The sequence below is a fragment of the Colobus angolensis genome, unplaced genomic scaffold (assembly GCF_000951035.1).
Source record: "Colobus angolensis palliatus isolate OR3802 unplaced genomic scaffold, Cang.pa_1.0 Scaffold109, whole genome shotgun sequence".
In the NCBI taxonomy this organism is placed as follows: Eukaryota; Metazoa; Chordata; class Mammalia; order Primates; family Cercopithecidae; genus Colobus; species Colobus angolensis.
Window position 1 is genome coordinate 1,319,513 of NW_012111919.1, and position 21,749 is coordinate 1,341,261.

At 41.9% G+C, this 21,749-nt stretch overlaps 1 protein-coding gene across 2 annotated transcripts in view; it reads left to right on the plus strand.

The window, feature by feature from the left end:
* Positions 1 to 21,749, plus strand: part of HADHA (hydroxyacyl-CoA dehydrogenase/3-ketoacyl-CoA thiolase/enoyl-CoA hydratase (trifunctional protein), alpha subunit) — a 59,237-nt gene that overhangs the window by 7,671 nt on the left and 29,817 nt on the right. Inside the window, exons 2-7 of one of the 2 annotated variants that reach the window (XM_011950288.1) lie at positions 1,084 to 1,125; positions 1,223 to 1,293; positions 3,573 to 3,706; positions 6,255 to 6,393; positions 8,332 to 8,451; positions 10,634 to 10,736. In XM_011950288.1, the coding sequence (XP_011805678.1) occupies positions 1,084 to 1,125; positions 1,223 to 1,293; positions 3,573 to 3,706; positions 6,255 to 6,393; positions 8,332 to 8,451; positions 10,634 to 10,736 (609 nt within the window). The remainder of the gene's footprint in view (positions 1 to 1,083; positions 1,126 to 1,222; positions 1,294 to 3,572; positions 3,707 to 6,254; positions 6,394 to 8,331; positions 8,452 to 10,633; positions 10,737 to 21,749) is intronic. The other variant, XM_011950295.1, reaches the window with a different exon arrangement.

The window sequence follows — 21,749 nt, forward strand, 5'->3', positions numbered from 1 at the left end:
AAACCCGGGAGGCGGAGCTTGCAGTGAGCTGAGATCTGGCCACTGCACTCCAGCCTGGGCGACAGAGCGAGACTCCATCTCAAAAAAAAAAAAAAGGTCATATCATCATCATCATCATCTCATCATCATGCTGGAGAGCCTAAACTAGTGAAGTGATTAGGAAAGAGAGTAGCTGGTCTTTGTTATCCAAGGAGTAAGATTATTCTTGTGGCATTCAGTGTAGACCTTTTCAATTAGAAATACTTAAAATAGCAAAGTATGACATGAAGTGTTTCATTTATGGTAGCTACTGTTGCTATTTGATTTTACTTTTGATGATGCTACAAAGTCCATCTCTCCAAAAAAATGAAAGGGGATGTACCTGGAAAACATAGTTGGGATATATTTGGAATACATTAGGAGCTCACATTGTGTATTGCTTCGTAGGTTACTTATTGCTTAGTGTATTAGTTTCCTATTGCTGCTGTAACAAAGTACGACAGAGTTAGAGTCTGAAATGATAAAAGTGTATTACAGTTACGAAGGTCAGAAGTCTGAAATGGGTTTCACTTGGGTAAAATCAAAGGTAATGGCAGGGCTATGTTCATTCCAGATGCTTTAGGGAAAAATCCGTTACCTTACTTTTTCCAGCTTCCAGAAGCTGCCTGAATTCTTTGGCTTGTTGCCTGCTTCAGCATGCAGCCAAGTCATTCTTACATTGCTATCTCTTTGGTTCTCTTTGCTTCCCTCTTCCCTTTTGTGATTACACTGGGCTCACCTGGATAATCCATGATAAACTTGCTTTATTAAGGCCAACTGATTAGCAACCTTAATCCCCCTTTGCCATGTAACCTAACATATTTCACAGGTTTTGGGGATGTAGATCCCTTTGTGGGGGCCAGTCTTCCTCTTTTAGTATCCGGATAATCATCTGACCTAACAATTGAAATGGAAAAAATATGACAGTAGTCATATGGCCTAGAATACATTGTACAGATTTGGGGTTGTTGTTGTTGTTGTTATTGTAAATTACAGCTTTGTTATATATAAAAGGTACTACAGAAATTGTTTTGCAAACTAATTTTGAAATATCTTTTCTTATAGGTTATATATGCCGCAATTTTACAGGATCTTCTGCTTTGCTGAGTAAGTTTAATTTCTTTTTAATATGTATGCTTACATTGCTTTTTGGATTTATGTTGCAATAAATATGTTTACAAATAAATTTTTCTTTTCTTTTTAGCCAGAACCCATATTAACTATGGAGTCAAAGGGGATGTGGCAGTTGTTCGAATTAACTCTCCCAATTCAAAGGTATCTCATTTAATTTGCAGTTTTTTTCTACTGACCACATTATGAATCTAGTCCTGAATGGAAAAGATGTATCCCATATTTCCCCAAATCTACCAATCTGGCAGTAATCTTACGTGAATTTACAGTTTCGATAGTTATGTTAAACTTTGACAGGTTGCCAAGGAAGCCAGTTTTCTAAAGCAGAGGTTCTTGCGTAAGAATTCCTCTTGTTGTTAGGTGCCAGATTAACATCAAGGATTAGCAAAACTAGCCTTCTGGTTATAGTGTAGAATGAGGAGGTGGCTTATTAGAGAAGAACTAGAGTACAAGCTTTGTTTTATAAGACTCAAAATTTGCCTACCCATCTTAAATATGAGGTTGTTAATCCATTTTCTTCATTACCTGCCTGACGTAAGTCACTATTCATAGTAAGTTGACTGGGTGAAATGTGGATGCTTGACTCTTAAGCTTCCTGAGGGATCTGAATGACTCAATGCAATTCACATATTGGAAAGCAAATTCTGTTCAAATTGAAACTTCATTTGTTTTTGGCAGCTTTAACAAAGTGTGTAACAGTAATCCATTCTTTTGCCAAGAAGAGCTCTATTGTGAGAGTCCATGCTTTTCCCCCATCAAAGTTTGGTGTATTCTAACTTTAAAAATCTTGTAGCCAGGCCGGGCTCTGTGGTTCACACCTACAATCCCGACACTGGATGGCCGAGGCAGGAGGATCGCTTCAGCCCAGGAGTTTGAGACCACCTTGGGCAACATAGCAAGACCTTGTCTCTATAAAAAGTAAAAAATAGTTGAGTGTGGTGATGTTCACCTGTAGCGTGAGCTACTCTGGAGGCTGAGGCGGAAAGATCACTTACGCCTAGGAATTCAAGGTTACAGGGAGCTATGATTGCACCACTGCACTCCAGCCTGGGCGACAGAGCAAGACCTTGTCTCTGTAAAAAACAACAACAAACTTGTAGCCAGAGGCTTAGATGTAATAAGACCTATATGGAAGTAGTTGACAACTATCACAAATTAAGGAAAGTAAGAGCCATTTCCCTTTATTTATTTATTTATTTATTTATTTTTGAGACGGAGTCTCACTCTGTCACCCAGGCTGGAGTGCAGGGGCCGGATCTCAGCTCACTGCAAGCTCCGCCTCCCGAGTTCATGCCATTCTCCTGCCTCAGCCTCGGGAGTAGCTGGGACTACAGGCGCACGCCACCTTGCCCAGCTAGTTTTTTGTATTTTTTAGTAGAGACAGGGTTTCACCGTGTTAGCCAGGATGGTCTTGATCTCCTGACCTCGTGATCTGCCCGTCTCGACCTCCCAGAGTGCTGGGATTACAGGTGTGAGCCACCGCGCCCGGCCTCATTCCCCTTTATTAGAGTAAATTTTAGCACCCACTACCGATGATTCAAGCTTAAGATATTTTTTCAGAATTTTCTTAGGTTGGACATTTTTCCTGAACACAAAAGTAATATATGTCAATGGTAGAAAATTTTTCAACTGTAAAAAATTATAAAGAAGAAAATAATAACCATAATTCAAACCCAAAGATAACCACATTTTTTTCTTGCTTATCTTCCATGGGATAACCACATTTAATTCAGTTTCAATAAATAATGTTTACAAAGCTTAGATCATACTATACAGGTTTTTTTGAAGATAGGGTCTCATTCTTTTCCTAGGCTGGAGTGCAGTGGCTCAGTCACAGCTCAGTGCAGCTTCAGCCTCCCCAGGCTCAGGTGATCCTCCCACCTAAGCCTCCTGAGTAGCTGGGACTGTAGGCGTGTGCTGCCAGGCTCAGCTAATTTTTGTATTTTCTGTAGAGGCAGGGTTCCATTATGTTGCCCAGGCTGGTCTCTAACTCCTGAGCTCAAGTAATCTGCCTGCCTTGGCCTCCCAAAGTGCAGGGATTATAGGGATGAGCCACCATGCCTGGCCTATATATCTTATGTGTATTTCATTTTTTTCTTAACATTATACAGATTTTTTTCCATGCCAATAAATGTTTGTAGACCTATTTGTTTATAGCCTACAAATGATTGAAACTCTGAGGATGACCCTGAGTTCCTCCTTCGAGGAGACCTATTTTTAAAGGAAGGGTGCTTATAGTGGGCCAAAGTTGCCTGAATAGAAAGCTACTGACTTGCTGGGAAAATGGTATTTCTTATTTTCTTCTAACAGTATATTTCTACTGGATAAGTATATTTCTTATAATCAAAGTAGCATTTGATGGTTATATGTACATCCGGTGCTTCAAATTTAAACCCTTACCTGTATATATTTCCCTTTGGCAGGTAAATACACTAAGTAAAGAGCTGCATTCAGAGTTCACAGAAGTTATGAACGAAATCTGGGCTAGTGATCAAATCAGAAGTGCCGTCCTTATCTCATCAAAGCCAGGCTGCTTTATTGCAGGTGCTGATATCAAGTAAGTTTTAGGAAACTTGAAGTCACCTTGTATCTTGGTTAATAGTGTGTTTCTTAGGCCTAATAATTTCTCCTTTTAAAAGAAAGTACAAGTGCTGGGCACAGTGACACAGGCCTGTAAAATTGAAAATGTACGTATCAGGCTGGGTGTGGTGGTTCTTGCCTGTAATCCCAGCACTTTGGGAGGCTGAGGCAGGCAGATCACGTAAGGCCAAGAGCTCAAGACCAACCTGGCCAACATGATGAAACCCTGTCTCCACTAAAAGTACAAAAATTAGGCGTAGTGGCACACGCTTGTAATCTCAGCTACTCAGGAGGCTGTGGCACAAGAATCCCTTGAACATGGGAGGCGGAGGTTGCAGTGAGCCGAGATCGCACCACTGCACTCCAGCCTGGGTGACAAAGTGAGACTGTCTTTAAAAAAAAAAAAAGTATATGTATGTATGTACATATATATACACACACACACAGACACACATATATACACACACATATATACACACACACACACACATATCACGTGATCTAGAGAAATCTCACTCCTTGTTTATAAGAACCAGTGTATAAGGATGTTTGGTCCGTATAGTGTAAAATAGTGAAGAATTTAAAACCAAATATCAGTCAGGAAAATGGATAAGTAAAATGTGGACTATTCACACAGTAGAATACTACAAAACAGGTAAAAGGAATTAACTAGATCCACAGTATGATGTTAGAACTCAAAAACGTAAGGTTAAGTTAAAAGAAAAGCAAATTGCAGAATGTTTCATACAGTATATAGTTTCTATAAATGTTTTAAAACCAAGCATGGAATAATTCTTGATACTGTTTATGGACACAGTCATAGTTGGTCTGGAAGGAGATGCTACAAACATGAAGATGGCTACTTCGGGGAAATGAAGTGGGTGTAGGACTTGAAATTGTCAAAGGCAACTTGACAGATGCAGCTAGTATTTTCTTTTCCTCTGCTAAATGGTGGAATGCGTGCTTTCATTAACTTGTTTACAATTGTTTATACATACATAAAAAGGGGAAACAGCAAGACATACTCATGTACCTGGCAGTAGCTACTTATATCCAGAGGAAAATACTTGTAGCTTCTTTGAGGCCAGCTGAGCAACTCTCAGTGTACAAAATTACAGAATATATTAGTTATCCTTGGTCAAAAGTACAAAATCCATATCCTAAATGTGTTCACAAAGTAGCAAATGAAACAAACTGAAACTGAAGGACATTGAGTGGAACATCATTGCACCTGATCATTTTTATTTACTTATCTATTTTTGAGACGGAGTCTCCCTCTGCTGGCCAGGCTGGAGTACAGTGGTGCGATCTCGGCCCACTGCACCCTCTACCTCCCGGGTTCCAGTGATTCTCTTGCCTCAGCCTCCTGAGTAGCTGGGATTACAGGAATGCACCACCAAGCCCAGCTAATTTTTGTATTTTTAGTGGAGACTCAGTTTCACCATGTTGACCAGGCTGGTCTCGAACTCCTGACCTCAGGTGATCCACCTGCCTTGGCCTCCCAAAGTGCTGGGATTACAAGCATGAGCCACCATGCCTGGACTACTTGGTCATTTTTAATCATTAAGGGGATCTGTTAAAATGTTTCAGATTTCTCTAAACAACTTGGAAGCTTTTCTTTTGCTGTCATTTTTATTGCTGTTTAACTACCTGATAGTGAAATGTTTAATCTGATAGTGAAGTAATTTACCAAAGATGATTTTCCCTTGTACCAAGCTTTGTCATTTAGTGATTTATTACAGAAGTAAAAACAAATTATACAACACTTTTATGTTTTCTGGATCCAGAAATTTTTTTTTGAGACGGAGTCTTGCTCTGTCACCCAAGCTGGAGTGCTGTGGCGCGATCTCGGCTCACTGCACGCTCCGCCTCCTGGGTTCACCCCATTCTCCTGCCTCAGCCTCCTGAGTAGCTGGGACTACAGGCGCGCACCACTGCGCCCGGCTAATTTTTTGTGTTTTTAGTAGAGACAGGGTTTCACAGTGTTAGCCAGGATGGTCTCATGGATCCAGAAATTTAACACTCTATAGAGAGATGGTGTTGCTGCTATTGTGCTATTTGAAGCAAAATCATTCTTTTTTTTTTTTTTGAGATGGAGTCTCGCTCTGTTGCCCAGGCTGGAGTGCAGTGGCATGATCTCAGCTCACTGCAACCTCCGGGTTCACGCCATTCTCCTGCCTCAGCCTCCTGAGTAGCTGGGACTATAGGCGCCCACCACCACGCCTGGCTAATTTTTTTTTTTTTTTTTTGTATTTTTATTAGAGACAGGGTTTCACCATGTTAGCCAGGATGGTCTTGATCTCCTGACCTTGTAATCCGCCCACCTCGGCCTCCCAAAGTGCTGGGATTACAGGCGTGAGTTACCATGCCCGGCACTGCAAAATCATTCTTAACCTTCTGAGTATTTGAAGATTCATTACCAAATATTGATGCATGATAGGATAAGTGTATAGTGAATAAGTATTGAACCAAATACGTTATAGTTTTATCTTTTTCTCTGTTCTCTGCTTTTGTGGATAATGCAGCATGTTATCCGCTTGCAAGACCCCTCAAGAAGTAACACAGCTATCACAAGAAGCACAGAGAATATTAGAGAAACTTGAAAAGTCCCCAAAGCCTGTTGTGGCTGCCATCAATGGATCCTGCCTGGGAGGAGGACTTGAGGTATAGATATTCTAAAGTTATTGAGATACTGTCCAACTCATTGGGGGCATTCATCAGCTATAAACCCTTAGGCTACTGCTTTGCCTGGAAAAAGTTTCTGGAGGAGAATCATCTTTGTTTTTTGTTTTGAGATGGAATTTTGTTCTTGTCTCCCAGGCTGGAGTGCAATGACACCATCTTAGCTCACTGCAACCTCTGCCTCCCGGCTTCAAACAATTCTCCTGCCTCAGCCTCCCCAGTAGCCGGGATTACAGGTGTGCATCACCATGACCAGCTAATTTTTGTATTTTTAGTAGAGATGGCGTTTCACCATGTTGGCCAGGCTGGTCTCAAACTCCTGACCTCAGGTGATCCGCCTGCCTTGGCCTCCCAAAGTGCTGGGATTACAGGTGTGAGCCGCCGCGCCTGGCTAGCTTTTGTTTTTAGTTATCAAACTTCTGGATAGGTTTTAATCCTTAATCCACATGACACAGAGCAAGTGGCACAGAGCAAGTAAATGAAGATGTGATGTTTTCATTTGAACTGCATCTCTAATGTCCTTTTGAGTTGTAAAAATCTGGTTCAAGTTTGCAGGGCAAAGATTCAGAAGTGTGATCTATGCTCTTAAGCTACTTAAGTCTGGTTGAGACACACAAAGCATAATATAAGTGCTTTGTCAGTAGTAAAGTTGGTAAATAATAGAAGACTTGAGAGAAGAGATGCTTACTAGACCCAAACATGTAGGAAAAAAAAGAAGGGGAAAAGAAAACATTCATTGAGCACTTTTCACATGCTGAACTCTGTGCCAGACACTTTCACATATGCAGTCATTTAGCACATAACGTTTCAATGACCAATTGCATATACAACAGTGGTTCTATAAGACTATAACACTACATTTTTCTATACCTTTTCTGATAAGCATTTCTACAAAGAAATGCTTATCACTGTGCCACAGTTGCCTACAGTATTCAGTACAGTCACATGCTGTCCAGGTTTGTAGCCCCTTAGGACAGGAGTCCCCAATCCCCAGGACATAGCCTGTTAGGAACTGGGCCCCACAGCAGGAGGTGAGCAGTGGGCGAGTGAACATTACCACCTGAGTTCCACCTCCTGTCATATCAACAGTGGCATTAGATTCTCATAAGAGCAGGAACCCTGTTGTGAACTGCACATGAGAGGGATCCAGGTTACGCACTCCATCGACCTCTAATGCCTGATGATTTGAAGTGGAACAGTTTCATCCTGAAACCACTCCCTCCCACCCCACCCCCAGTTCTTGGAAAAAATTGTCTTCTGAGAAACCAGTCCCTGGTGTCAAAAAGGCTGGGTACCGCTGGGCTAGGAGCAACTGGCTATCCCATATAGCCTAGATGTGTAGCAGGCTCTGCCATTTGGGTTTGTGTAAGTACACTCTATGATGTTCACACAACAACAAAATTGCCTCATGACACGTTTCTCAGAACATATCCCCCTCGTTATGTGACACATGACTATATTCATTAAGAAAACCTGGGCCTGGCCCTAAACTATAAGCAGAATTTGATTAACCAGAATATGGAGGGCAAAACAATTCCACATATGGTATGGTATGAGCAAAGGCAAAACAAAGCCAACTAGGACACCATAAGTAGACGTGCTTGATTGGAGAGTCCAGGGCTTTTTAACCTGGGGTCCATATAAAATTGTGTATGCATTTTTCTCCTGAGAGCTTCTCTAGCTTTCAGTAGATTTTTCAGGAGATCTACAGCCCAAAAAGAGATTAGTAAATTAGAGGAAAAGTATGAAAAAAAGGCTAAAAAGGTAAATTCTAGAAATTATTAAATGCCAGCCTAAGGAATTTCAGTTTTTTCTGTGAGCACATTCCTGCTTTATAAGTAATCTTTAGACCCTTATCAATCTCAAGTTGCTACTAAGTCACATTTTCTAACATTCTAATTTTCTTTAATTTGTTCAAAGCTTGCCATTTCATGCCAATACAGAATAGCAACAAAAGACAGAAAAACAGTATTAGGTGTCCCTGAAGTCTTGCTGGGGGCCTTACCAGGAGCAGGAGGCACACAACGGCTGCCCAAAATGGTGAGTCTAACATCCCCTTTGTGAACCTATATGCCCTCTTTAGATCTGTTTTCGTATATAAAATGCATAATATGGGCATTCATTGTAGAATTAAAAAACCAAATAAAATATGAGTGTACAGGATCAATGACAGACTTTTATTCCTGGTCTTATTTTTTCAATTCCACAGAATTTTTTTTTCTTTTCTTTTTTTTTTTTTTTGAGACAAAGTCTCGCTCTGTAGCTCAGGCTAGAGTGCAGTGGCGCGATCTCAGCTCACTGCAACCTTCTCCTCGTGGGTTCAAGCAATTCTCCTGCCTCAGCCTCCCGAATAGCTGGAATTATAGGCACACGCCACTGCACCCAGCTAATTTTTTAGTAGAGATGGGGTTTCACCATGTGGGCCAGGCTGGTCTTGAACTCCCGATCTCAGGTAATCCTCCCGCCTTGGCCTCCCAAAGTGCTGGGATTACAGACGTGAGCCACCACGCCTGGCCTAATTCCACAGAATTATTGATCAAAGTCCTTTGTTAGTCTCTGAGGAAGGATAAAGATAACTAAGATGCATGTCTTGCTTTTCTGGAGCTTATGGTTTAATTGGTTCCTTTTCCACATAGTACCATCTTAACAGTTTTTCAAAACCATGAGTCATATTAATATTTCATAATAAATATAAGAGACAGACGTTTTCCCTCATTATCTGATTTGGATGTTCTCATTGCTGTGTCCTATGGAACCAAAAGAAGCTCAGCAGGCTTTGAATTCCAAGGAGAAGGGAAGGACAGTCAGACCTGGATGCTGCAGAGCAATCTTAATGTCAACTCAAGGGCCCACTGAACCTCGTAGCTTCTGGCACTCTAGATTCCTCAGTGAAAACAAGGCTCAACAGACATACTCTTTGCAGGGAAGTTGATCTCAGTTGAGCACAAAAGAAAACAAGGTTTATGGTGGTAATTTTCTAATAATAATAATGTGCTTTCCTTCATAGGAATGTCAAAAGGATTTATTGAAAGAATGAATATGCGTATATGTGTATCAAAAATATTTGTTGAGTTTCTTCTTTTTATTTTCTTTTTTTTTTTTTTTTTTTTTTTTTTTTTTGAGGCGGAGTCTCGCTCTGTCGCCGGGACTGGAGTGCAGTGGCCGGATCTCAGCTCACTGCAAGCTCCGCCTCCCGGGTTTACGCCATTCTCCTGCCTCAGCCTCCGGAGTAGCTGGGACTACAGGCACCCGCCACCTCACCCGGCTAGTTTTTGTATTTTTAGTAGAGACGGGGTTTCACCGTGTTAGCCAGGATGGTCTCGATCTCCTGACCTCGTGATCCGCCCGTCTCGGCCTCCCAAAGTGCTGGGATTACAGGCTTGAGCCACCGCGCCCGGCCTTTATTTTCTTAAACTATAGCTGGTATTTGAATGTTACTAGAAGCCATTCTTCTGGTATCCCATATAAACAGCCCTAGCTGAGTTCTATTTTTGTTAAGCTTAAAATTCTTTTTAAAGACTTTGTCAAAACTATCAGGTTTCTCAGAGTCTTTGCTAGTTTCAATATGAGAATTTTATTTTATTTTATTTTATTTTTGGAACAGAGTCACTCTGTTGATCAGGCTGGAGTGCAGTGGCGTGATCTTGGCTCACTGCAACCTCCGTCTCCTGGATTCAAGCAATTTTTGTGCCTCGGCCTCCCGAGTAGCTGGAATGACAGGTGTGCCCCACCACGCCCAGCTAATTTTTTGTATTTTTAGTAAAGGTAGGGTTTCACCATGTCGGTCAGGCTGGTCTTGAACTCCTGACCTCAGGTGATCCACCTGCCTTGGCCTCCCAAAGTGCTGGGATTACAGGTGTGAGCCACTGTGCCCAGCCAGATTTTTAAATATTTTATAAATGATAGGAAAAAAACCCCTCAGAATAACAGAAATGTACAATTTTAGGAAACATGAAATTCTTTACCTTATTAGTATAAGAATCCTATATATTGAATGAAGAGATAAAGACATTTTTGCTTCAGCTAGAGGTATCTAATCCCCAAAGTTACCCAAATGTATATCAGTATATTAAATATAACTTATCTATGCTATTGACAAAAAGCATAAACATATGGTTTGACTTTTTTCATTTTAATATTTGTTCATTTGGTGATTTGTAAACTATATAATTATCACCCTGATTTTTTCCCCCCTATACTCTCATCCTTGCTTGCCTGTTAGGTGGGTGTGCCTGCTGCTTTGGACATGATGCTGACTGGTAGAAACATTCGTGCAGACAGGGCAAAGAAAATGGGATTGGTTGACCAATTAGTGGAACCCCTGGGTAAGTGTTAGCACATCTCAGAGTTGGGCCTTATAAAGTTACTTATTTTTTTAAAGAATTAACCTCTTAGGCCAGGCATGGTGGCTCACACCTGTAATCCCGGCACTTTGGGAGGCTGAGGCAGGAAGACCATTTGAGGTCAGGAGTTTGAGACCAGCCTTGCCAACATGGTGAAACCCTATCTCCACTAAAAATGATTAGCCAGCTGTAGTAGCACAAACCTGTAGTCCCAGCTACTTGGGAGGCTGAGGCAGGAAGATCGCTTGAACCTGGTGGAGCTGAGGTTGCAGCGAGCCAAGATTGTGCCATTGCGCTCCAGCCTGGGCAACGGAGCCAGGCTCCCATCTCAAAAGAAAAATGGTTAACCTCTTGAATATCACAGGAAGCACAGAGTGAAGCTCAAACTCTTAAGAAATGGGTCACTATTCTAAGGAAGGAAGTTTTCTAAAATAGCTAATACTAAATCATTTTCAACATCACCCTGATTTTCATTTTGGTTTATAATTAGAACATTAGGAGTACAGAATTCAGTCAAGTCATTATTTTTGATTCTTAAATTACCTGTATCATTATCCATACATAACCTTCCTTCAGTTTCTTGTGTCTGTTTTAGTAAGATAATAAATGAAACAACCAACCTGAGAATATTAACAATAATTGACATCTACTGATGGGCTACTTCCTCCCATTCAGTTTCTTTGCCTCCCTTTATCCAAAGAAGCTACTATTCTAATTTGTATGTTCATCACCCTCTTATATTTCTTGAAAATCAGCATTATTGAGATATTATTTACATAATAGTAAATGTATTAATTTTGTGTGTGTGTGTGTGCATGTTGGGGTCTCACTCTGTTGCTCAGACTGGAGTATAGTGGTGTGAATATAGCTTGTTGCAACCTCAACTTTTTGGGCTCAAATGATCTTCCCACTTCTGCCTCCCAAGTAGCTGAGACCACAGGAATACGCTGCCACACCAGCTAATTTTTTATTTTTTGTAGAAACAAGATCTCACTCTGTTGTCCAGGCTAGTCTCAAACTCCTGGGCTCAAGCAATCCTCCTGCCTCAGCCACCCAAAGTGCCGAGATTACAGGTGTGAGCCACTGTGTCTGGTGAAATTGACCAATTTTTAATGTATAATTTGAGTTTTGAAAATGTATATAGCTATGTAAACACTGCCATAATCCAAAAATAGCCATGCATGGTGGCTCACACCTGTAATCATAGCACTTTGGGAGGCTGAGGTGGGAGAATTGCTTGAGGCCAGGAATTCCAGACCAGCCTGGACAACACGGCAAGATCCCATCTCTTAAAAAAGAATTTTTTAAAAATTAGCTGGGTATCATAGTGTACACCTGTAGTCCCAGCTAGTCAGGAGGCTGAGGCAGGAATACTGTTTGAGCCCAGAAGTTCAAGGCTGGGCCGGGCGCGGTGGCTCAAGCCTGTAATCCCAGCACTTTGGGAGGCTGAGGCAGGCTGATTGCCTGAAGTCAGGAATTCAACACCAGCCTGACCAACATGGCGAAACCCCGTCTCTACTTAAAATACAAAAATTAGCCGGGTGTAGTGGTGTGCACCTGTGGTCCCAGCTACTTGGGAGGCTAAGGTAGGAGAATCGCTTGAACCCAAGAGGTGGAGGTTGCAGTGAGCCAAGATTGCACCACTGCACTCCAGCCTGGGTGACAGGGTGAGACTCTGTCTCAAAAAACAAAAAGTCTTTATGTGGACAAATGTTTCATTTCTGTTGGGTAAATACTGAAGAGTGAATTGACTGGTCCATATAACAGATATATATTAGCTTTTGAAAAAAAAGTTTAGCCTGAGCAACATAACAAGACTTTGTCTCAACAAAATACAAAGTTTTAATTAGTTGGGTGTGGTGGCACATGCCTATAGTCCTGGCTACTAGGGAGGCTGAGGCAGGAGAATTGCTTGAACCCAGGAGTTTGAGGTCACATTGAGCTATGATCAGGCCACTGCACTCCAGCCTGGGTGACAGAGGGAAACCTTATCTCTGGGAAGAAAAAAAAAAAAAAAATTTTAGGGATGAGTCTTTGAGTATTGCTGTGTCACCCAGGTTGGCCTCAGACTCCTGGGCTCAAGCAGTCTTCCTGCCTCAGCCTCCCAAGAAGCTGGGATTATGAGGCATGTGCCACTAGCATGTGCTAGGTATGTGTTTGCTTTCCTGTCAGACTGTTTTCCCAAAGTGGTTATACTCTTTTGCATTCCCACCAGCAGTGTATGAGAGTTCTAGGTACCAGCCACTTTGCGTGGTCAATCTTTTTAATTTTAGACATTCTAACAGGAATGTAGTAACAGTTCTTTTTTCTTTGTGTGTGTTTTTTTTTTTTTTTTTTTGAGACAGAGTCTTACTCTGTTGCCCAGGCTGGAGTGCAGTGGAACAGTCTTGGCTCACTGCAACCTCCGCCTCCGATGTTAAAGCAATTCTCCTGCCTCAGCGTCCCAAGTAGCTGGGACTATAGGCGCCCACCACCATGTCCAACTAATTTTTGTATTTTTAGTAGAGATTGGGTTTTACCATGTTGTCAGGGCTGGTCTCAAACTCCTGACCTCAAGTTATCCACCCGCCTCAGCCTCCCAAAGTGCTGAGATTATAGGTGTGTGCCACCGTTCCTAGCTGGAATGTAGTCATATTTCCTTGTGGTTTTTATATTACCTTAATTACCAAATATATTGAGTATCTGTATATCTTATAAAGAAGCATCTGTTCAGCTGGGCGCGGTGGCTCAAGCCTGTAATCCCAGCACTTTGGGAGGCCGAGACGGGCGGATCATGAGGTCAGGAGATCAAGACCATCCTGGCTAACACGGTGCACGGTGAAACCCCATCTCTACTAAAAAATACAAAAAACTAGCCAGGCAAGGTGGCAGGCACCTATAGTCCCAACTACTCGGGAGGCTGAGGCAGGAGAATGGCGTAAACCCAGGAGGCGGAGCTTGCAGTGAGCTGAGATCCGGCCACTGCACCCCAGCCTGGGTGACAGAGCAAGACTCTGTCTAAAAAAAAAAAAAAAGAAGCATCTGTTCAAATTTTTGCCCATTTTGTTGGACTGAGTTGTTTTTCCTATTACTGAGTTTTCAGAGTTCTTTATATATTAGGATACAAGTCCTTTATCAAATATATGATTTGCAAATATTTCCTCATAGTCTGTGGCTTATCTTTTCACTATATAAGAGCAGAAATTCTTAATTGTAATGAAGTCTGATTTATCAAATTTCTCTTTTATGGATCATGCTATTAGTGTGGTATCTGAAAAACATTTTTCTAACTCAAGATCACTAAGATTTTCCTGTATAGTTTCTTCTAGAAATTTTCTAGTTTTAACTCTTACATTTTGGTCTGTGATCCATTTGAAGTATTTATGGATCATGCTATTAGTGTGGGATCTAAAAGTTTTTTTCTAACTCAAGATCACTAAGATGTTCTTGTATACTTTCTTCTAGAAATGTTCTAGTTTTAGCTCTTACATTTTGGTCTGTGATTCATTTCAAGTTTTATTGGAATTGCATTGAATCAGTATATAAATTTGGGGAGAATTGACAGCTTGAAAATACTGAGTCATTTCATCCTTGAACATGGTAAAGTTCTCTGTTTATTTAGGTCTTTAAATTTCTCTCAGCAGTGTTTGGTACTTTTCAATGAATAGATCTTGAATACTTTTTGTTAAATTTATGCCTAGGTATTTCATACTTTTAGGCTGTTTTACTTTTTTAACTTTAATTTCTCACTAGAATATAGAAATACAAAGATTTTTGGACATGGACCTTGTATCTTGTGGTTTAGCTGAATTCATTTACTAGTTCTAGTAGCCTTTTTTTTTTTTTAAATAGATTCCTGAGGATTTTCTATGTAGTTAATTATGTTGTCTATAAGTAAAGACAGTTTGACTTCTTTCTTTCCAATATAGATACCATTTATTTCTTGTTCTTGACTTATCACAATGTCTAAGACCTTTGTACAATATTGGATAGAAGTCATGAGAACAAATATTGTCAACCTGTTCCCAGTCTTAGGAGGAAAGCATTCAGTATTAAGTATGGTGTTAGTTGTAGGTTTTTCATATGTACTCTTTATCAGGTTTGCTGAGAATGAGTATTGAATTTTGTCATGCCTTTTCTCCATCTACTGAGATAATTATGAGTTTTTTTCTTTTGTAGTCTATTAATAATGTCAGTCACATTGATTTTTGAATATTGAACCAAACTTGCTTCTTCGAATAAACTCCATTTTGTTGTCATATATTATAAAGGATTTTTATGTTGGTCATGAGGGATAAAGTCTCAGGGATAATTTTCTTATGATATTTTTGCCTGGTGTTGGTATCAGGGTAATGCTGGCTTCATAAAATGAATTGAGAAGTATTCTCTCCTCTCTTTTTTCTTTTTTTTGAGACGGAGTCTCGCCCTGTCACCAGGCTGGAGTGGTGCAGTGGCGAGATCTTGGGCTAATTTTTGTATTTTTAGTAGAAACAGTGTTTCACCATGTTGGCCAGGATGGACTCAATCTCCTGACCTCATGATCCGCCTGCCTTAGCCTCCCGAAGTGCTGAGATTACAGGTGTGAGCCACCGTGCCTGGCCTCCATATTTTCTGAAAGATTTTATGTAGAGTTGGTATTATTTCTTAAATACTTGATAGAATTAACCAGTAATTCTTGGGCTCCTAGTTTTCTTTGTTGGGAAAGTTTTTACTTATGAATTCAATTAATAGATATAGGGCTATTCAGGTTCTCCATTCTAGTGTAAGCTATGGTAGTAGTTTGTGTCTTTCAAATAATTTGTTCATTTCATCTATTAACAATTTGCCAAATTTATTGCAAAAAAGTTGTTCATAATACTTGTCATTTTAATGTTTTTATACTCTATAATGATGTCTCCTCATTCACTCCTGATATTGATAGTTTATCAGCTGATACGACTTTAATCACTTATAAAATACCTTCGCAGTAACATCTAGGTTAATGTTTATTGAATAACTGGGCTGTAGCCTAGCCAAGTTGACATATTTGAAGACTATCATACTCCACCCCTTGTCTATTTGATGCCCATACACATCTCCTGAAGCCATACTTAGTCTTCGAATAAAGGCAATGACAAGAGTCATACTTAATCCTGACATAATGCAATTCTTCTTTATACAACCAAAAATACACTAATCCTTTCCCTAGAAGAGGATGCAGAGTCCTTGGGTGAAATTCACTCTTTCATATTCTGTAACATAAATGCTATGACATAAAGTTAACTATTATGGATACATCTTATATTAGATGATAAGGAGCTAGAGAAGAAAACACAAATATTTGGTTAATTATATACATTCATAACAAAATAAGAAAGAAATCTTCATAAACATATTTCCAGATTAGTATTCAGCTGATCTGGAAAGAGAACTGAGCTATCAAATGTCAGAGTAAATAATTAAACAACCCAAAAGGAAAGTAACAGTGGAGCCTTTATTCACTTACTATGATAGTTTACATAAAAGGCTAAAACCAAAGAAAATGCCAGCTCCTCCCTGTACCATTTTCCCCATGGAATGGTACACTGGTTGAGGATCTGGTAGATTAGCATACAAATGGGGGTCATCTCACTGTTGCAAAAGCCCTGAACAAAAGGTTCCTGAGGCTTTATGGACCCTGGGTGAGGAGAATGAAGTAGACTGGGAGAAATGTCTTTAAGATTTCCCCTTCCGGCCGGGTGCAGTGGCTCACACCTGTAATACCAGCACTTTGGGAGGTGGAGGCGGGCGGATCACCTGAGGTGAGAAGTTCGAGACCAACCAGCCTGGCCAACATGGCAAAACCTCATCTCCACTAAAAATACGAAAATTAGCCAGGCATTGTGGCACATGCCTGTAATCCCAGCTACTCAGGAGGCTGAAGCAGGAGAATCACTTGAATCCGGGAGGCAGAGGTTGCAGTGAGCCGAGACTGTGCCACTGCACTCCAGCCTGGGCGACAGAGTGAGACTCCGTCTCAAAATAAATAAATAAATAAAAGATTTCCGCTTCCTCCTTTGACCAAGGTCTCAGCAGAGGCACCTGAAGAAGGCCTCAGCCAAAGTCCCCATATAAAAAGACCTAGGAATAGAAGGCATCTAGGCTAGGAATGCACATTTGTGTAAGAGCTTAGCCAGCCCCAGAGACCCAAGTCCTTGACTGCAGCTCCCTCAGATGAGACCACAATGCACTGACTGTGTACCGGGTCTAGTGTGGAAAGGGTGATATTTCTACTCCCCTTTTCGTATTCCCTTTGCCCTCAGGAAGTACCTCAGTTTGTCCTAGTTCTTTGCCTGGTGGGGTGACCTTCATTCCTAAAATGTCTTCTAGGCCACTAGCAGTCCTGTGCGAATTGGGTTGTGATTTTCTACTGACTAATTAGAGGTCATGTTAGTACTAAGGGACACCCTAAGAGATCTGCCACATTTGAGACATACTCTTCCTTACCTCTGTTGTATAGTAGCAACCTAATTTCCCCTTGGTAATCAGGATTAATCACCCCAGCCAGTACGGTACCCGCCCTCTGCTGCCTGTTGATTTCAAGGCATGAGGAGCTCAAAGTGGCCAGATGGCAGTTTTAACTTCCAGTTCAGTAGAATCATTGTTGTGTCTCCTGGTGGAAGCATTCCTCCCTTTGGAACCAAGCCCTCTAGACAGGCAGAGCCCAAAGTTGCAGGGACAAGAAGCAGAAATTTTGCTGGTAGATTAGATCACTAGGGGTAATAGTGAACAGGGTAATTTCTGTTTGCTCTCCTTGATTTCTGGACTCACGAATCCTGGCTCCGTGGGAAAAATAGCACCCTATGCTGGAAGCTGACTTAAAACATTTGCAGCATCGTGGAGGACATTGACTCTGCAAAATACTGCCACTTAGCTGGCACTGTGATGGAGTCTTCAGTAGTCCATCCTACCATTCTGTCGAGCCAACTGCTTCCCAATGATGCAGTAAGATCAGTATTTTGTGAGCATGGCCCATTGCTGCACTTCACTTACTGAGAAGTTAGTTCCTTGATAAGAAGCAGTGCTTTGTGGGATACCATAATGGTGGATAAGGCACTCTGTAAGTCCACAAATGGTAGTTTTGGCAAAAGCATTGCGTGCCAGAAAGGCAAATTGATATTCACAGTAAACGTTCCAGTAAGAACCAAAGCACTGCACTTTCCATGACAGAAGCAGTGCAAAGTAATCGACCTGCCACAAGGTGGCTCCCTAATCACCCTGGAGACTCTCCATATGAGGGATTCAGTGTCGGTTTCTGCTACTGGCTGATTGGGCACTCAACAGTGGCTGTAGCCAGATGGGCCTTGGTAAATGAAAGTCCACATTGCCTAAGCCCATGCATAACCTCCACACTCGCCATCATGGCCGCTGTTCATGAAGCGGTGACAAGAGCAACTGGGGAAAGATGCTGACTGGTATCCATAGAACGAGTCATCCCATCCAATTTATCATTGAAATCCTCGGCTGAGGTCACTCTTTGATGAGCATTTAATGGGACACAGTGTTTTCACGTTATTTGCCTGTTCAGAGAGGTCTATCCACTGACCTACTCCCCAGGTGTCCTTGTGCATTAGTTTGCTAGGGCTGCCATAACAAATACCAGACTGAGAACATGTTTTCTCGCATTTCTGGAAACTGGAAGTCTAAGATCAGGTGTTAGCAGGTTTGGTTTCTTCTGAGGCATCTCTCTTTGACTTGCAGATGGCACTACTTTGTTACTCTGTCTGCATATCCCTGGCATCTCTTTTGTGTGTCCAAATTTTTTCTTCTTACAAGGACACCAGTCAGATTGGATTAGGGCATACCCTAATGGCCTCATTTTAACTTAATCACTTCTTTAAAGGCCCTATCCCCAATTATAGTCACATTCTGAGATACTGGAGGTTAGGACTTCAACATATGAATGGGGTGGGAGGGGAACAATTCAGCCCATAACACCTTGCTAACAGTTTTTCATCTGTGTTCCCCCTAAGTTCCTGACCATCCAGGCAAACCATTGGCCATAGCCTATGAATCAGAGTAGACCCTTAGTTCAGGCCATTTTTCTTTCTAGACAAAATGAACAACCAGGTGCACTGCCAGAAGTATTGCCCACTGGGAGGCTATCCCTTCACCACTGTCCCTAAGGGGTGTCCCAGAAGGGACTGTAGTGTTACAGCTGTGCACTTCCAGGTGGAACCTGCATATCACACAGAAGTATCTACCAACCAGGCCCGAGTTTTTCTTTGCCAATCAACTGGCCATAGAGAACTCCCCATGAGGCCATAGGTGCAGGCTGGGAGAGACAAAGAAGAACAGGGCCATGGAGTATTTTGGCTACTTCCTCATGCAGCTTGTGCCTTTAGTGTCTGTTTAAGCCCAGTCTTACATATACCACTGCCATTTGATAATGGAGTGCTACCATGTACACCCCACTTTATGGCTTAGTAGGTTAGACAACATCTGTTTCATGATCGGCAGCTCAGGTCACCTGGTAACTTGATGCCCCATGGTTAAGCTTTGAGTCTCTACAAAGTCCCACTAACAAGCCAAACACTGTTTCCCAAAAGGAGAGTAGTTAGTCACAGAGGATGGTAGGGCTTTTTCTAAAATCCTAAGGGTCTGTGTTGTGATTCACCTAATAGAGATCTATTAAAGACTCCAGATAGCATCTCTGTCTGCTGCCGACACTTCAGGCACCATTGGGTTTGAATCACATGGCCCAAATGGCAGAACTGCTTCTCTTGTTCTGAGTCCCACTTAAATTAGCAGCTTTTTTAGTTACTCAGTAAATGGGCTGGAGTAGCAACCCAAATGAGTAATATGTTGTCTCCAAAAGCTGAAGCAGCACCCCAGGTGTTCTGCGTGTCTTTTTGTGGTAGGAGGGGCCAGGTGCAACACTTACCCTTTACGGTAGAAGGGATGTCTTTGTATGCCCTAGACCACTGGATCCCCAGAAATTTCACTAACATGGGAGGCCCTGAATTTTGGAGGGATTTATTTCCCACCTTCTGTCACACACATGTGTTACCACCAGCATGTCTAGAGTAGTTAATACTTCCTGCTCACCAGATCCATTCAGCATAATATCACAGTGTAATGAACCAGCATGATATCTTGTGGAAGGACAAGGTAATCAGGCTCTCTGTGGACTAAATTATGATATATGGTTGAAAACAATACACCCACCCCTAAGGTAAGACATTGAAGGTATATTGCTGAAAGCAAACTGCTTCTGGTGGTCTTTACTAACAGATAACCAAGAAGAAAAAAGCTTCTGTCAGATCAGTCACTGCATACCAGGTCCAAGGATGTATGTTAATTTGTTCAAGCAATAAAACGACATCTGGAACACCAGTTACAATTGCAGTTGCCACCTGATTAAATTTATAGAAATCCACTGTCATTCCATAAGATCCATCTGTTTTCTGCACTGTCCAGAGTAGGTAAGCTGAATGAGAATGAAGTAGGAATCACCACCCCTACCTCTTTCAGTCCTTGATGGTGACACTAATCTCTGCAGTCCCTCCAGGATTGTGGTGTTGCTTTGGTTTACTGTTTTCTAGGTAGTGGCAGTTTTAGTGGCTTTCACTTGGCCTTTCCCACCATAGGAGCCCTTACTCTACAAGTCAGAGAATATAGTGATATTACTCATTGCTGAGTATGTCTGTTCCAATTGTACATTCTGAAACTGGGAAAATAACCACAGGATGGGCTCAGGGACCTGCTAGGCCCACGGAGACAGACCTGAGCTAAAACTCCATTGATCACTTGACTTCATAAGCCCCTACTCTGACTACTGGACCACAGCGATGTTTGGGTCCCCTGGAATTAGTGTTAGTTCAGAAGCCATTGTCTGGTAATCCCCAAAAAATCATTGTTTCCCCTTCTGCAAGGCAAATAGCCATAGGTCCCTTTGGGGAAGGGCAGGAGAATGATAAACAGGAAAGTCTTCTCAAGAGGACACAGCTTCCCTTTCATTAAGGAGATTCTGGGTCTGAAAGTAGCTCATTTCTGGGAGTTGATTAAGGGGCCAGGACTCTCTTCAGGTGATTCAAGTTATACTTCTGTTGACCAGACCTAGAATTCTTCTGCTTATACAGATCAAGTAAGAGTTTAGTAGACTGCCCATCTATTTCTTTTCTAGGGACGCCATGATTGACTACCCAGTGCCATAGGTCTCTGCAAGTCTGACTATTCTGATTACTGCTTTGGCTCCACTATTTATTACGGTAACCATGCCCACCTTGATTTGGCATGGTGCTGCTACTTGGCCCCTGCCATCCCAGGATTCCTTTATCCCCATTGCATTTAGGGATCCCAGTTGATGGTAGCAGTTCCCACCATAATTTCTGACCTCCAAAGAAAAGCAACCACAGAGCAGAGATGCTGGGCCTCACCTCACAAATTGATTTCTCACAGTAGGGGTGAAGGGTACACCCTCTGACCCTTCCAGGGTGACCTGTCAGTTCTTTGTTCCTTTTTTATTCTTCCTGCTTTCTTTTGGATTAATAATTTTTTATTGGCCAGGCACAGTGGCTCACGCCTGTAATCCCAGCACTTTGGGAGGCCGAGGTGGGCAGATCACAAGGTCAGGAGATGGAGATGGTCCTGGCTAACATGGTGAAAATTAGCCTGGTGTGGTGGCATGCATCTGTAATCCCACCTACTTGGGAGGGTGAGGCAAGAGAATCACTAGAACCTGGGAGGCAGAGGTTGCAGTGAGCTAAGATCACACCACTGCACTCCAGCCTGGGCAACAGAGCGAGACTCCATCTCAAAAAAAAAAAAGTTTTTTTATCTTCATTACTGGCCTTTACTTTGCTTTTCCCTTTTAATGGTTGCTCTGGGGTTTTACAGTATACATTTTTTTTTTTTCTTTTTGAGACGGAGTCTCGCTCTGTCGCCCAGGCTGGAGTGCAGTGGCGCGATCTCGGCTCACTGCAAGCTCCGCCTCCCAGGTCTACGCCATTCTCCTGCCTCAGCCTCCCGAGTAGCTGGGACTACAGGCGCCCGCCA